Genomic DNA, 14,160 nt, shown 5'->3' on the forward strand with positions numbered 1-14,160 from the left:
AATTCTGTATTAGATATGGAGGTAACTATGGGGGAGGGAGATGATGTAATTCAGGTAATAACTCCCAAAGAAGTTTTGTTAGGAGAAATTGGGGGTATGATTATCCAGATGCAGAAATCAATTAATGCCTTGTCTCATAGAATACAGGAGGTTTTACATCAGAACCATGTAGTAGGACAAAAGGTGGAGAAATTGGAAAAAAATCTTAAAACAGTTGAAGAGAAGTTAGAACATAATAATGAGGTACAAATAAACTTGATAAGATCTGAGAAACTTTGTGTAGATAGAATAGAAAATATTGAAAATCAGATTAGAGGTCAGAATTTAAGGCTTCTTAATTTTCCAAAGTTAAATTTAATCTCTCCTAAGGATTTGTTTCAAAGTTATCTTAAAAATGTGTTGAATTTTTCAGATTCTGCTATCCCAGCTATATCAAGGATATATTATCTTCCTTTGAATCAAAGCGGAGATAGGGCACATAATACAAACGAAGAACCGGTAATAAATCCAGATTTGAATTTAACTGAAATACTTGAAAAATCATTTGAGATGAGTATTACATCTAGTGTAACTTTATTTGTTCAGTTTGTTTTCCTAATGGAAAGAGATTCAATTTTAAGATTATTTTTTAGAAACCAAGATAAATTGTTTTATGGCCAAAAGATAATAATATTCCCGGATATTGCTCGTCCTACTCAAATACGGCGTAAAATGTTTATCACAATGAGATCAGAAGTGATACAGAGAGGAGCTAGATTTATATTGAGATACCCCTGCTGTTGTATAATTATGTTCCAAGATTCTCAATATATTTTTAATCAACCTGAACAACTTAGGGATTACTTGGATTCACACTCCTAAAAAGCCCCCATAGAAAGGGAATATGTGAAAAGATGAAGGTATAACAGTCTTTTCCTGTAATATATTTCTGTAAAGAACTGCTCCAGTAGGAATGTAATGTGTGTCTCTACTTTACTTTGCATTATGAATGATGAAGATAACTTAAGACAGTTTTATTTCTTTTGGATATATATGTATATTATTATCTGGTGTCTTTATTTTGGAACTTCAATGTATTTTGAAAATTCAATAAAAATTAAAAAAAAAAAAAAAAAGGTTAAAAAAACATTCCCTATTTACCCGATCCACTCCACTCATGATTTTATAAGTTTCAATCATTTCACCTTTTAGTGATATCTCTTCCAAGCTAAAGAGCCCTAATCTGTTTATGCTTTCTCCATAAGGGAGCTTTTCCATCCCCTTTATTATTTTTGTTGCCTTTCTCTGTCCCTTTTCTATATCTGCTATGCCTATCTTGAGATGGGGTGACCAAAACTGCACACAAGGTATTTGCATACAATAGTTTGTACATATTCAATGTGAAAATCATGAAAACTAGATTAGTTTGGGGCGCTCAAGGACTAGATTTAGGGACCCATCTTCCGATGGGCAAGAAAACACTATCTGCTTCTTAAATCTCTCCCTTACTGCCTACTCTTTAACACTTTGCAGCTTTATGGTGTGAAAAAGTTTAAAATTACTTTTAATATGAAATAACATTTGTCATCTGTCCTTGGCTGAAATCACAGCCATATGGTCATACATTTCAGAAATCCTCTGCTTACTGAGGAAAATCTGTGGGGTATTTTTTTTAACAGCCCATCTAAATTAGGTGGCAAAAAATGAATATGTGTTACACCAGTTATCAAAGTGGATTTGTGTGCTTCGAAAATGATCCCACCCAATTCACTTGCACACAATTATGCCTGCCTGCTATTATGTGCACCGGAAAATTTGTGTGCAAGCTTTTGAAACTGTGTCTCTGAGAATACCTTTACTCTAACTGGCAATATGCACGCAAGTTTACCTGTATATTGGGCAGGCGATTTTGTAAAATGACATTTCTGCAAGCAAAGCATTGTTTTACCCACAGAAATGCCTTAGAAAAATGTCCTCCCTATGACCAAATGCAGCACTATTCAGCTGGTGATTTAGGAGCCTCTGCAATATTTTTTTGCAACTCACAATTTGTAAATCATTATGGACTTCAAATAGCACTAATTCTCAGAATTTGTGTTTGAAATGGAAGGGGACATCTGAATGTGACTTAAGGTCAAAGACTGAACACTACTGCTCTTGTATTTTGACTGGGACAGGTTTTATTTTTAATCCATGTTGAAAATAAAAGAAAAATGTACTTATTTAAAACATGAGACACAGAAAATTCAGCAATGGAGAACAGATCCATAAAATCTGATATGCTTGCCTGTGTGTGTGAGCATTGCTCGCAAATGTCAAAGTACTTTTAATATAATTTTTTTTTATTTCTATGTGCTATTTGCCATGGGTCTGCTATATGTGGTGGACTTTCTGTGCAATAAAAGCTGGTCCAAAAATATAAGTGTTTTGTCTTAAAATAATTTTTGAATTTTGATGAAATAAATGTATTTATTCTTCTGCGATGCTAATTATTGTTATCTTTTAAACCTTTAGCTCAATAAGCAACAATTACAGATGATAAAGGAACGTTTCCAGTCTTTCCTGAATGGGGAGACTCAAATTGTGGCAGATGAGGCCTTCTGCAATGCAGTTCGAAGTTACTATCAGGTAAACTGAATTAATTTCTATTTTATAAAATATATTTTTTTTTAAATTAAGACATTGCCTTCTTTCCTTTAAGTTTATGGAACAGTTCTGTTAAGTTCCAAGGTTTTAAATCCTCACAGAGGACCTGTTATGCTGTTTTTATAATTTGGAAGCTGAAAATCTAGCTGCCTGGACAGAGGAGATAAATAGAACTGGAAAATATCCACTTCTTTAAAAGAAAACTGGCATAAAAAACATTTCTGACATTTTTTGATAGGGCTGGCTATTACTATCTTCTTCACCATACGTTTTAAATGAATTAATTCAACAACAGCTAAAAGGCTGGTAATTCTTTTGTAAGATTACATTTACAAGGAACCTTTTCTAATTCCCTTTATAAATTATTTTCCAATGTGATGCTTTACAATATATTAAGTATTATCACCATATTCAGATTAGTTTTAATTCTATTTCAAAATGTTGCTACGGTAAAATACATCAATGCAATTGTGGCGAAACCCCAAAATTTGTGCTCACTTTGTCTCCGTTCAAGTTGTGCAAGATATTTTGAATGGGAGAGACCCTGAGATTCTCATTTGATTAAAGTTCATCTAAAATGTTTTAACTGTTTTCAGTGTGTAATACCACTGAATGACCACAGGATGGCATTTATTGTAGGGAGGGTCCCTTTAAGATTGTGGGTTTAGGTGACTGGTGGAAACTGTTATCTGTGGGAGGCATAAATTTGGGAGGAATTGGTCAGGAGTTTGCCCTTTACTAGGTTGGAGTCTGAGCAAGAGGGACCTCCAGGATGTAGTGGCCTGAAGTAGCCAGCCTGCAGGCTGGTTGGCCCATGGACCATCCCAGTATGGAGTGGGGCAATGCAGGGGATTTTTCCCTCAAGGTAAGAGGCCCAAGGCTGTTGAGTGGAAGATTTTCCTCCGCTTGAGGAAATGTTGAGGAAAAGGGGCATGTTTTCCCCTCAAGGAAATGGCCAGGAGGAAGAAGGAGTTCTCACAGGACAAGCAGGATGGTAGTCCTCACATGAGGGTGACATCATCTGAAAGAGCCAATCACGGAATACTTTTGACAAAGTTTCTAGAACTTTGACTGGCACCTACTGGGCATGCCCAGCATGGCACTAACCCTGCATCCAGGGTTAGTGCCCTTCAGTCTCTTTTTTTTCCACGCAGCTATAGCCACGCGGATTTTTGGAGCTCTTCACAGTTCCTGACTGGAAATTTTCCTCAGGAAATTATTTTCAAAACTTGCAAAAGTTTATACCCTCTAGGGGGTCTCTCTTTTGCGCCGTCGAATTCCGAGTCGTCCGGTAAGTTTACCACCATTTTTCGGTCGGTTCCCGGTGGGAACCTCTGTAGACCTTGTCGGCGCCGACCGCGACTGGCCTAAATTTTTCGACGGCCACGATGGCGACGGGTTTTCGTCAATGCCCTAACTGTCCGAGAACTGTGTCAATCACGGACCCTCATCTGGTCTGTGTTTTATGTCTCGGACTGTCACACGATGTGGAGACATGTACCGACTGTGCCCAAATGACCCTGAAGGGCCGTAAGGCACGGTTAGAAAAGATGGCATTATTATTCCATCACCGGTCTCCACAGGCACCATCGACTCAATTGCCGAAGCATCGACGTCGATCTGAGGCCGAAGACTCCCGATCGCTGTCTATGTCGTCGATGCTGGAGTCAGGAAAAGGGGAGTGCAGAGAGAAGCACTGACACAAACATCGAAGACTGGTGCCTTCCGCTTCGTCAGTGGAGCCATCGTCTGAACCACCGATGAAGAAGACCCGGGCCGAGGAGCGTCCCGCGCCCTCGAAGCCGGATGCACTGAGGCGTTCCATGCCTTCAGTGGAAGGGGCTACAGAGACTCCACCGGGACTGGTGGACCCTCCGGTACTGCCCATAGTGCTTCCCACTCCGGACCTAGGGCTCACCACCCCAGCGCTCCGAGAGGAATTGCACCGGATGGTGCAAGAGGCTGTGGTCCAGGCTATCCAAGGCCTCCCGCGACCACAGATGCCAGCACCGGTCCCTGTGCGGGAACTGGCACCGATGCTTCTGGTGCTGCTGCCTCTCCTGGACAAGCTGGATCTACTCATCGGTTCCCTGCCGGGAGCACCGAGAAAATCGCCGTTACCGATGATTCCATTGACACCCATCCTGCTTTCATTGGGAGAAGATGACATGTCGATGATGGAACCTGTTCTGGGACCGTCGGGTCTTCCACCATCGAGGCCATCGATTAAGTCTCCGATGCCATCGGTGCCCGTGCATCCGGTACTGGTGCCAGATCTTGATTTTTCAATGAGAGACCAGGTCCATCGATGCCAGCACCGATTCCACTCAAACTTCACGCTCGGGCTGAAGAACACCTACTTGGACCACCGAGGGATGCAGGAGATCAACCCTATGATCCCTGGATGGATGATTCAACAGATTCCCAGGATTCAACAGAAGTTCCATCAGAACAGTCTCCTCCAGATGAAAGGCGCAAGTCTCCGCCAGAAGATCTCTCTTTTATTAGTTTTATAAAGGAGATGGCAGAGACTATCCCGTTCCAACTACAGACGGAAGAGGATTCCAGGCATAAAATGCTGGAGGTGTTGCAATTCCTGGATCCTCCAAAGGAAATCATGTCCGTTCCGGTTCATGAGGTGCTGCAGGATCTGATGCAGTGCAACTGGGAGCATCCTGGGTCGGTTCCCCCAGTGAACCGTAACACGGATGCTATTTACCTGTTCCAGCCTTCCCTGGGGTTTCAGAAGATGCAGTTAACTCATCAGTCGGTGGTGGTGGAGTCCGCCCAAAAGAAGGCCAAGCGTCCAAAGTCCCATTCCTTGGCACCACCTGGAAAGGAGCAGAAATTTCTCGACGCTTTAGGCCGCTAGGTGTTTCACGGGGCCATGCTTATCTCCCGTATTGTGTCATATCAATTATATATGACGCAGTACAACCGTAACCTGTTTAAACAGCTACAGGATTTCGGACAGTCCCTTCCAGAACAGCTTCAAGACCAGCTGAATTCCATACTAAAGAAGGGATTTGACGCGGGAAAACATGAAGTCCGCTCAGCATATGATGTCTTTGACACAGCATCCCATTTGTCTGCGGCGGGCATCAGTGCCCGCCATTGGACTTGGCTGAAGTCCTCTGATTTCCGTCCTGAAGTACAGGACCGTTTGGCTGACCTTCCATGCACAGGGGATAACCTGTTTGGAGATAAAATCCAAGAGATGGTAGCCCAGTTGAAGGACCATAGCGAAAAGCTTCGACAGCTTTCGGCGGCCCAGGCAGATCTTTCCACTCCATCCAAATGACAATTCCGGCGTGATACTAAACGGACATCTTACAGGACCCATAAATATTATCCACCGGTGTCTCGGGCTCGCCCGGCCCGGACCTTCCAGAAGTCTACACCGCGCCAGCCTTGAGCTCAGAAAGCTCAAGCGCCTTCCCAACCTGCTCCTACAGTGGGGTTTTGACTTCAGAGCGAAGACCATCCTTTGCTACCCAATCTACCTGTAGGCGGCCATCTATGCCACTTCTCCACCAAGTGGCTAAACATCACCACCGACCGCTGGGTGCAAGCAGTTGTCGCTCAAGGCTACCATCTAAATTTCCTCTCCATTCCGTTGGATACTCCACCTTGGTCGGGATGGCCCACTTCCGACAACTGTCACCAACTGCAGCAGGAGGTATCCTCCCTGCTGCAAGCAAATGCCATAGAACCGGTTCCTCTTGCCCAAAGAGGACACGGATTCTACTCCTGATACTTTTTAATCCCAAAAAAGACGGGAGGGGTAAGCCCGATATTAGACCTACGGGCCTTAAACAAGCATCTTCGGAAAGAGAAGTTTCGGATGGTAACCTTGGGCTCTTTGCTTCCCCTTCTTCAACAGGGGGATTGGCTTTGCTCTCTAGACCTAAAAGATGCGTACAAGCACATCGCAATTACCCCATCTCACAGGAAATACCTTTGCTTCCTTGTCGGAAACCAACATTTCCAGTACAAGGTCCTTCCATTCGGCCTATCGTCAGCCCCTCGGGTTTTCACGAAGTGCCTAGCAGTAGTAGCTGCATACTTAAGAAAACTGGGCACTCATGTCTATCCTTACCTGGATGACTGGTTGCTGAGAGCTCAGTCATTGGAAAGAGTTTTTCACTCCCTCCCCCTTACAGTGCGGCTACTACTCTCATTGGGATTTCTAATCAATTACCAGAAATCTCACCTCATTCCATCTCAGTTTCTCTCCTTTATCGGAGCGGATCTCGACAAGATCCAAGCAAGAGTTTTTCTTCCCAAGGACCGAGCTCACACACTGGCGTTGTTGGCATGGAACATAAGATCTCATCAAACCACGACGGCTCGTCATCTACTGGTCTTGCTGGGGCATATGGCATCCTCCGTCCATGTTATCCCTAAGGCTCATCTAGCCATGCGAGTAACTCAGTGGACATTAAAGTCTCAGTGGTCACAAGCACATCATTCAATGTCCAATATTGTCCACATCAACTGGTGACTTTGTCTCTCACTGGCATGGTGGATCTTGGAGTCCCATCTACTTCAAGGTCTACCCTTTCAAACTCCAGAACCTCAAATAGTATTGACAACCGATGCTTCCACTCTAGGGTGGGGAGCACATGTCATCCACCTACAAACTCAGGGAACCTGGTTGGTAGAGGAATCACAACATCAACATCGGGATAAGATCCGAGGAATGGTACTGCACAGTCCTCCCTCCACCTATACCACTGTAAATAGGACATTGTAAATATGTTTTAATTGGTTCCAATCTCTTTAAGCAAACCTGTTTTAAATTGCTTCTCATTTGTTCACTGTTAGTCTAGTTTTAACATAAGATAGTATCAATCCTGTTCCATGTATCTGCCTCCGGGGGCGACAGTTCAGTTCTCTGTAAACCGGTGCGATATGTATTCTATACAGGAACATCGGTATATAAAAATAAAAAATAAATAAATCAAATAAATTTTCTGGAAATCCGAGCGATCAGATATGCTCTTGCTGCGATTCGAGATTGTTTATCCAACAAAACAATCCTGATCCAGACCGACAACCAGGTAGCAATGTGGTACATCAACAAACAGGGAGGAACCGGATCCTACCTCCTTTGTCAGGAGGTAGCACAGATTTGGGCTTTTGCTCTATCTCAGGCCATGCTTCTCAGAGCGACCTACCTGGCAGGTGTGGACAATGTTCTAGCGGACAATCTCAGTCGGGAATTCCAGCCCTACGAGTGGTCCCTCAACCCTATAGTTGCGGACAGAATATTTCAGAAGTGGGGGCACCCGACCATCAACCTATTCGTGTCTCTGCAGAATCGCAAGGTGGACAACTTCTGCTCTCTACATCGAAGTCGCAATGTTCCACCTCGAGACGCATTTGTCCTCTCCTGGAGGGAAGGTCTCCTTTATGCCTATCCACCACTTCCTCTCATCAGCAAGACTCAGGTGAAGCTACGCATGGACAAGGGTCTAATGATTCTCATAGCTCCCTACTGGCCACATCAAGCTTGGTTTCCTATCCTTCGGGATCTCTCTCTTTGTCCATAGATTCCTCTGGGCTCGGTCCCGTCCCTCATATCTCAGAGGCATGGCCAATTGCGCCACCCCAACCTTCAGGCCTTGTCACTGACAGCTTGGATGTTGAAAGGTTGATCCTACAGCCTCTCAATCTTTCGGAATCTGTATTTCAGGTCCTGGTGGCTTCACGAAAGCCTTCTACTAGAAGGTCTTATCATTCGAAATGGAAAAGATTTTCCTTGTGGTGTACTTCAAAGGAGTTAGATCCTTTTTCTTGCCCCACGAATCAGTTTTTAGACTACCTCTGGCATCTCTCAGAGTCGGGTTTACAAACCTCATCCATTAGAGGGCATGTCAGTGCAGTTGCCGCATTCCATGGAGGTACGGGGATGTCTCTATCTCAACACAGCCTCTGGTAGTGCACTTTATGAAAGGCTTGCTTCACCTGAAGCCTCTTCTCCGTCCACTGGCCCCATCTTGGGACCTTAATGTGGTTTTAGCGCAGCTCATGAAAACTCCGTTTGAGCCTCTGCATTCTTGCGAACTGAAACATATCACTTGGAAGGTCCTTTTCCTTCTGGCATTAACATCTGCTCGCAGGATCAGTGAGCTACAGGTGCTGGTTACATACCCCCCTTACATGAAATTTCTTCATGATCGGGTGGTCCTTCGCACTCATCCTAAATTTCTACCGAAAGTAGTATCTGAATTTCATTTAAATCAATCCATAGTGCTGCCTACTTTCTTTCCAAAGCCCCACTCACTTCCCGCTGAGCAGGCTCTGCATTCCTTGTACTGTAAACGTGCACTTGCCTTTTATTTGGAACGCACTGCAGGACACAGGAAATCCACCCAGCTTTTTCTGTCCTTTGATAAGCTTAAGCTGGGAATCCCTGTTAGAAAGCAGACCCTGTCCTCCTGGTTAGCAGACTGTATCTCCTTCTGCTATCAGCAGGCAGGCCTTCCACTTCAGGAACGAGTTAAAGCACACTCCATTAGGGCAATGGCAACGTCTGTTGCACACCTTCGTTCTGTACCTCTCGTTGATATCTGTAAGGCTGCAACCTGGAGTTCTCATCATATCTTTGCAGCACACTATTGCATAGACAAGGCTGATACACAAGATTCTATCTTTGGCCAGTCTGTTCTACGCAATCTATTTTCAGCGTAATATCCAACTTCCTTCTACACCCGCTGGGATATTCAGGCTGCCCGTATACCAAAGAATCACCCCTGTTGTTGTGCCTGTTGCACGTCTTTGGTTGTTTTCGGTACATGTGCGTGCATCCTCAGCTTGTTGTTCACCCACATGTGAGGACTACCATCCTGCTTGTCCTGTGAGAAAGCAGAGTTGCTTACCTGTAACAGGTGTTCTCACAGGACAGCAGGATGTTAGTCCTCACGAAACCCACCTGCCACCTCGCGGAGTTGGGTACGCTCTTTTTTACTATACATAAGACTGAAGGGAGACTCCTGCTGGATGCAGGGTTAGTGCCATGCTGAGCATGCCCAGTAGGTGCCAGTCAAAGTTCTAGAAACTTTGTCAAAAGTATTCCGTGATTGGCTCCATCAGATGATATCACCCTCATGTGAGGACTAACATCCTGCTGTCCTGTGAGAACACCTGTTACAGGTAAGCAACTCTGCTTTCTGATATGAGGAATCCCTCATGAAGGTCCATGATGTGGAGGACCTCAGGGAGATCTACACGTTGCTGGATGGGAGAAGTGGAAAAACCTGAGTGGAAAGTTGTGACTTGCTAGTCATGAGTAGACACTAAGACTAAACTTTTCAGGTCTGCAATAGACGTGGGTCTGGTATTTGAAGGGAAGATGTACCTGTTATATATGTTTGGAGAGAGTTCCAATGTGAAAAGATGTGTACCGAAAAGTGGGAGAATTTGGGGGAACTATAAGAAATATAATCCATATTTTCCAATAAAATGTTTAGTAAGGGGAGTAGGAAGATCTAATTTCTGTTCAAGCGAAGGCTGAGGAATTGGTACTCTTTACCTTAGGGGTATCAAATGGTATATTGTGAGGAAAGATTTACTCTTTGTTAGTATCCCATGAATTTTGAGTATTCAGCGCTGAAGTTTCCTACCCTATTCTATTCCTGTGTATAGTGGCTGGATTACAACCAGAAATAAAGTTAAGAGTTTGGATTTATCGGAGAGTGGGTGAGACTGTTCAGTGCTTTATTTATTCCATCGCAGAGGGAAAATTTTAGAGGACAGGGTTCATGGAGGGAAGGAGGTTGGTGTTCTCCCTGACCAATCAAGGATTGTGAGCCCTTGTGCTATGGCAAGGTTGATGCAGTCTAGTAAGCGAACCTATTAGGCCTCTGCCAATAGCTGGCAAATACACCCTGGACTGGGACAAGCTGGAGCTTCACCTAAACCAGCCCCATTCCTCGCAGGTTTAGGTGAAGGCTTAGGTGATTCGAGGATCCAGCAGGACTTAGGTGGGTCCCGAGGGTGGTGAAAGAGAGAGCCTGGAGTCTGGCCAAGGTCAGAGCAGGCAGGTCGAAGTCAGGGTGCATAGCAAAGGTCAGGTCCAGGTGGCAGGCAAGAGCATTCATGGTCCAGGCAAGAGTCAACATCAACAATTGTAGTCAACGTCCATAGCAGAGGTCAGATCCAGATGAGCAGTGAGAAGAACTGGAAGGGTACAGAACAAGGACGAGGCAAGGCTGGATGGCTGGACGAGGCAAGGTTAGATGGCTGGATGAGGCAAGGCTAGACTCAGGGTGCAAGGCAGAAACTGGTGCGCAGGAGCAACATGCACTGCTCAAGACCAGAAGGGACCTCTTGCTGAGGTGGTGATTGCAGTGAGAGCTAGGGTTAAGTAGTGGCAGGTGCTGACATCATTAGAAGGTGCCTACAGCTGCAGGGCCTAGAAATGTAGAGATGGTGCATGCATGTTTCATAGGCACTTCACCTCAGAACTGGGCAGTCTGTGTCTGCTGGCAGCATTCATGCCACACTGGGGATCTGGGACCTGCCTGGAGGTGAGTGATGCCAGTTGTGGGCCAATCCTGTGTCCGGTAAACATTACACAAGGGAATATAAGCTATCCCTGCTCTATTCGGGTCCATGTCATAAGAACATAAGAACATGCCATACTGGGTCAGACCAAGGGTCCATCAAGCCCAGCATCTTGTTTCCAACAGTGGCCAATCCAGGCCATAAGAACCTGGCAAGTACCCAAAAACTAAGTCTATTCCATGTTACCATTGCTAGTAATAGCAGTGGCTATTTTCTAAGTCAACTCAATTAATAGCAGGTAATGGACTTCTCCTCCAAGAACTTACCCAATCCTGTTTTAAACACAGCTATACTAACTGCACTAACCACATCCTCTGGCAACAAACTCCAGAGTTTAATTGTGCGTTGAGTGAAAAAGAACTTTCTCCGATTAGTTTTAAATGTGGCACATGCTAACTTCATGGAGTGCCCCCTAGTCTTTCTATAACCGATTCACATCTACCCATTCTAGACCTCTCATGATTTTAAACACCTCTATCATATCCCCCCTCAGCCGTCTCTTCTCCAAGCTGAAAAGTCCTAACCTCTTTAGTCTTTCCTCATAGGGGAGCTGTTCCATTCCCCTTATCATTTTGGTAGCCCTTCTCTTACCTTCTCCATCGCAATTATATCTTTTTTGATATTCGGCGACCAGAAGTGTATACAGTATTCAAGGTGCGGTCTCATCATAGAGCAATACAGAGGCATTATGACATTTTCCGTTTTATTCACCATTCCCTTTCTAATAATTCCCAAACTTCTGTTTGCTTTTTTGACTGCCGCAGCACACTGAACTGACGATTTCAATGTGTTATCCACTATGATGCCTAGATCTCTTTCTTGGGTTGTAGCACCTAATATGGAACCTAACATTGTGTAACTATAGCATGGGTTATTTTTCCCTATATGCATCACCTTGCACTTATCCACATTAAATTTCATCTGCCATTTGGATGCCCAATTTTCCAGTCTCACAAGGTCTTCCTGCAATTTATCACCATCTGCTTGTGATTTAACTATTCTGAACAATTTTGTATCATCTGCAAATTTGATTATCTCACTCGTCGTATATCTTTCCAGATCATTTATAAATATATTGAAAAGTAAGGGTCCCAATACAGATCCCTGAGGCACTTCACTGCCCACTCCCTTCCACTGAGAAAATTGTCCATTTAATCCTACTCTCTGTTTCCTGTCTTTTAGCCAGTTTGTAATCCACGAAAGGACATTACCGCTTATCCCATGACTTTTTACTTTTCCTAGAAGCCATCTGCATGACCAATAACTTTGAACCCACTAAATAAATTTGGGAAATGGACCCTTACTCCCATAGGGAAGATCTCCCATCATTTTATATGTCCTAGCAGGAGGTTACACCTAGCAGGAGGTGACATCCTTTTTCATCTTTGTGTGTGGTTTATTTGTTTCTGTTTTTATTGTACAGTATTCCTGTTCATTTGTTTAAGCTTATGATTATATGCTTCTAGATTTTGCTATAATTACTTTAAATTTTTTCATGTAATTTTCACTCAACTGAGAATTGCAATGGTATTTAATCTACAACCAATACTTGCACTGTATTTGTTTAATGGTGCAAGTGGTAATGCATTATTTTTTGTAGCCAAGGGTATTCTTTTGTCCATGCACTTCCACTCAGATTTTTTCCCATAGCAAACTTGTATTCCAGTCATGACATCCAGCTTTTTCTTAAGTTGCCTAACAATAAAAAAAAAATGTTTAGCCTGAGTTTGTTCATCTTCTGCATTATTGTACTGTAGTAGCCTCTTGTTCTTCCTGAGGCTGGGCAGAATGTTCCAGTTTAGTTGTATCCTTATAATTCCTCCTCTTCTGCTATTGTGCAGTAGGATCCTAGGATCTGTGCCAGTGCTGCTCTTGTAAAATGCATTTTCTTTAGATCTTGTAGTATTAGCATCTGACTGTAGACTAGGAGACATTCTCTTTAGATTCTCCATCTCCATTATGTAATCTGCCAACATGACGTGTTATTTTGCCTTGAGCCTCAAGCTCACAGCATTGTACTACCATCTCTGCTTGGTGATCCAAGGTCAGTTCTAGATCCAGATCACTTACATGGAAGTGTACTTCAGTCAACTCCAACCCTTAATGAGTTTCTAATTCAGATTTTGTGATAAAGAGGTAAATCTAATCTATGTTTAAACTTAAGCACTAATAAATTGTACAAATGGTATCAAAACAATCTGACATTTTTCATATATAAGAAATTCATATATTCTGAAAAATCTCTTTTCTGTTTTATACCCCATCCCCTGTCCCTCTCTCTACATAGAGCATTTGTCTTTTATGCCCCCTACAGTTAGAAAAAGCCTTATGCACCATACACAAACTAATATATGATAAAGAAGCAGACTGGCTAAACACAGCCTTACGAGTACACGTTCTACAAAGAAACCTCCGCTCAGCAAACAAAGCACTACTAACAATCCCTTCAGTAAAGTCAGCAAAATTAACCCAAGTGAGAGAAAGGGCTTTATCATTGGCTGGGCCCATACTATGGAACACGATGCCCCCCGAACTCAGATTACAGAATAATCTCAAACTTTTAAGAAAAATCTAAAAACATGGCTCTTTAAAAAAGCCTTCACTAAAGAGTGTGGAGGGTAGAGAATGAAAGTACAGGGTAATGCAGATGAGAATGAATTTACTCAATCCTACATTTAAGAAGTAATATTTCAAAGCGATAGTAACTCAATAATACACCTGGACATGACCAGCATTACTCAAATAATGATTTTATTTATGAAATTGTAACCGAACTTTATTGGCACCTGTTAGAATGTACGATATCCTATATTTACTTACCTTAGACTATGTGCCTATTTGTAAACCGTTGCGATGGTATATAACTTAGCGACGGTATAGAAAAGTTTTTAAATAAATAAATAAAATCATTACCTCCATCTCCCCCCCCCCCCATATTTTCCCTCCACCCTAAAGCTGATGGGT

General features: G+C 43.2%; 1 protein-coding gene across 20 annotated transcripts in view; it reads left to right on the forward strand.

The window, feature by feature from the left end:
* The window catches only part of CADPS2 (calcium dependent secretion activator 2), a 1,612,018-nt gene that overhangs the window by 218,678 nt on the left and 1,379,180 nt on the right, over positions 1 to 14,160 (forward strand). For 19 of the 20 annotated variants that reach the window (XM_029616598.1, XM_029616596.1, XM_029616606.1 and 16 more), the window contains exon 2: positions 2,494 to 2,607. In XM_029616598.1, the coding sequence (XP_029472458.1) occupies positions 2,494 to 2,607 (114 nt within the window). Of the gene's footprint in view, positions 1 to 2,493; positions 2,608 to 3,379; positions 3,491 to 14,160 lie in introns of those variants that run through there. The other variant, XM_029616613.1, reaches the window with a different exon arrangement.

The sequence above is a fragment of the Rhinatrema bivittatum genome, chromosome 9 (genome assembly GCF_901001135.1).
Source record: "Rhinatrema bivittatum chromosome 9, aRhiBiv1.1, whole genome shotgun sequence".
Lineage (NCBI taxonomy): Eukaryota > Metazoa > Chordata > Amphibia > Gymnophiona > Rhinatrematidae > Rhinatrema > Rhinatrema bivittatum.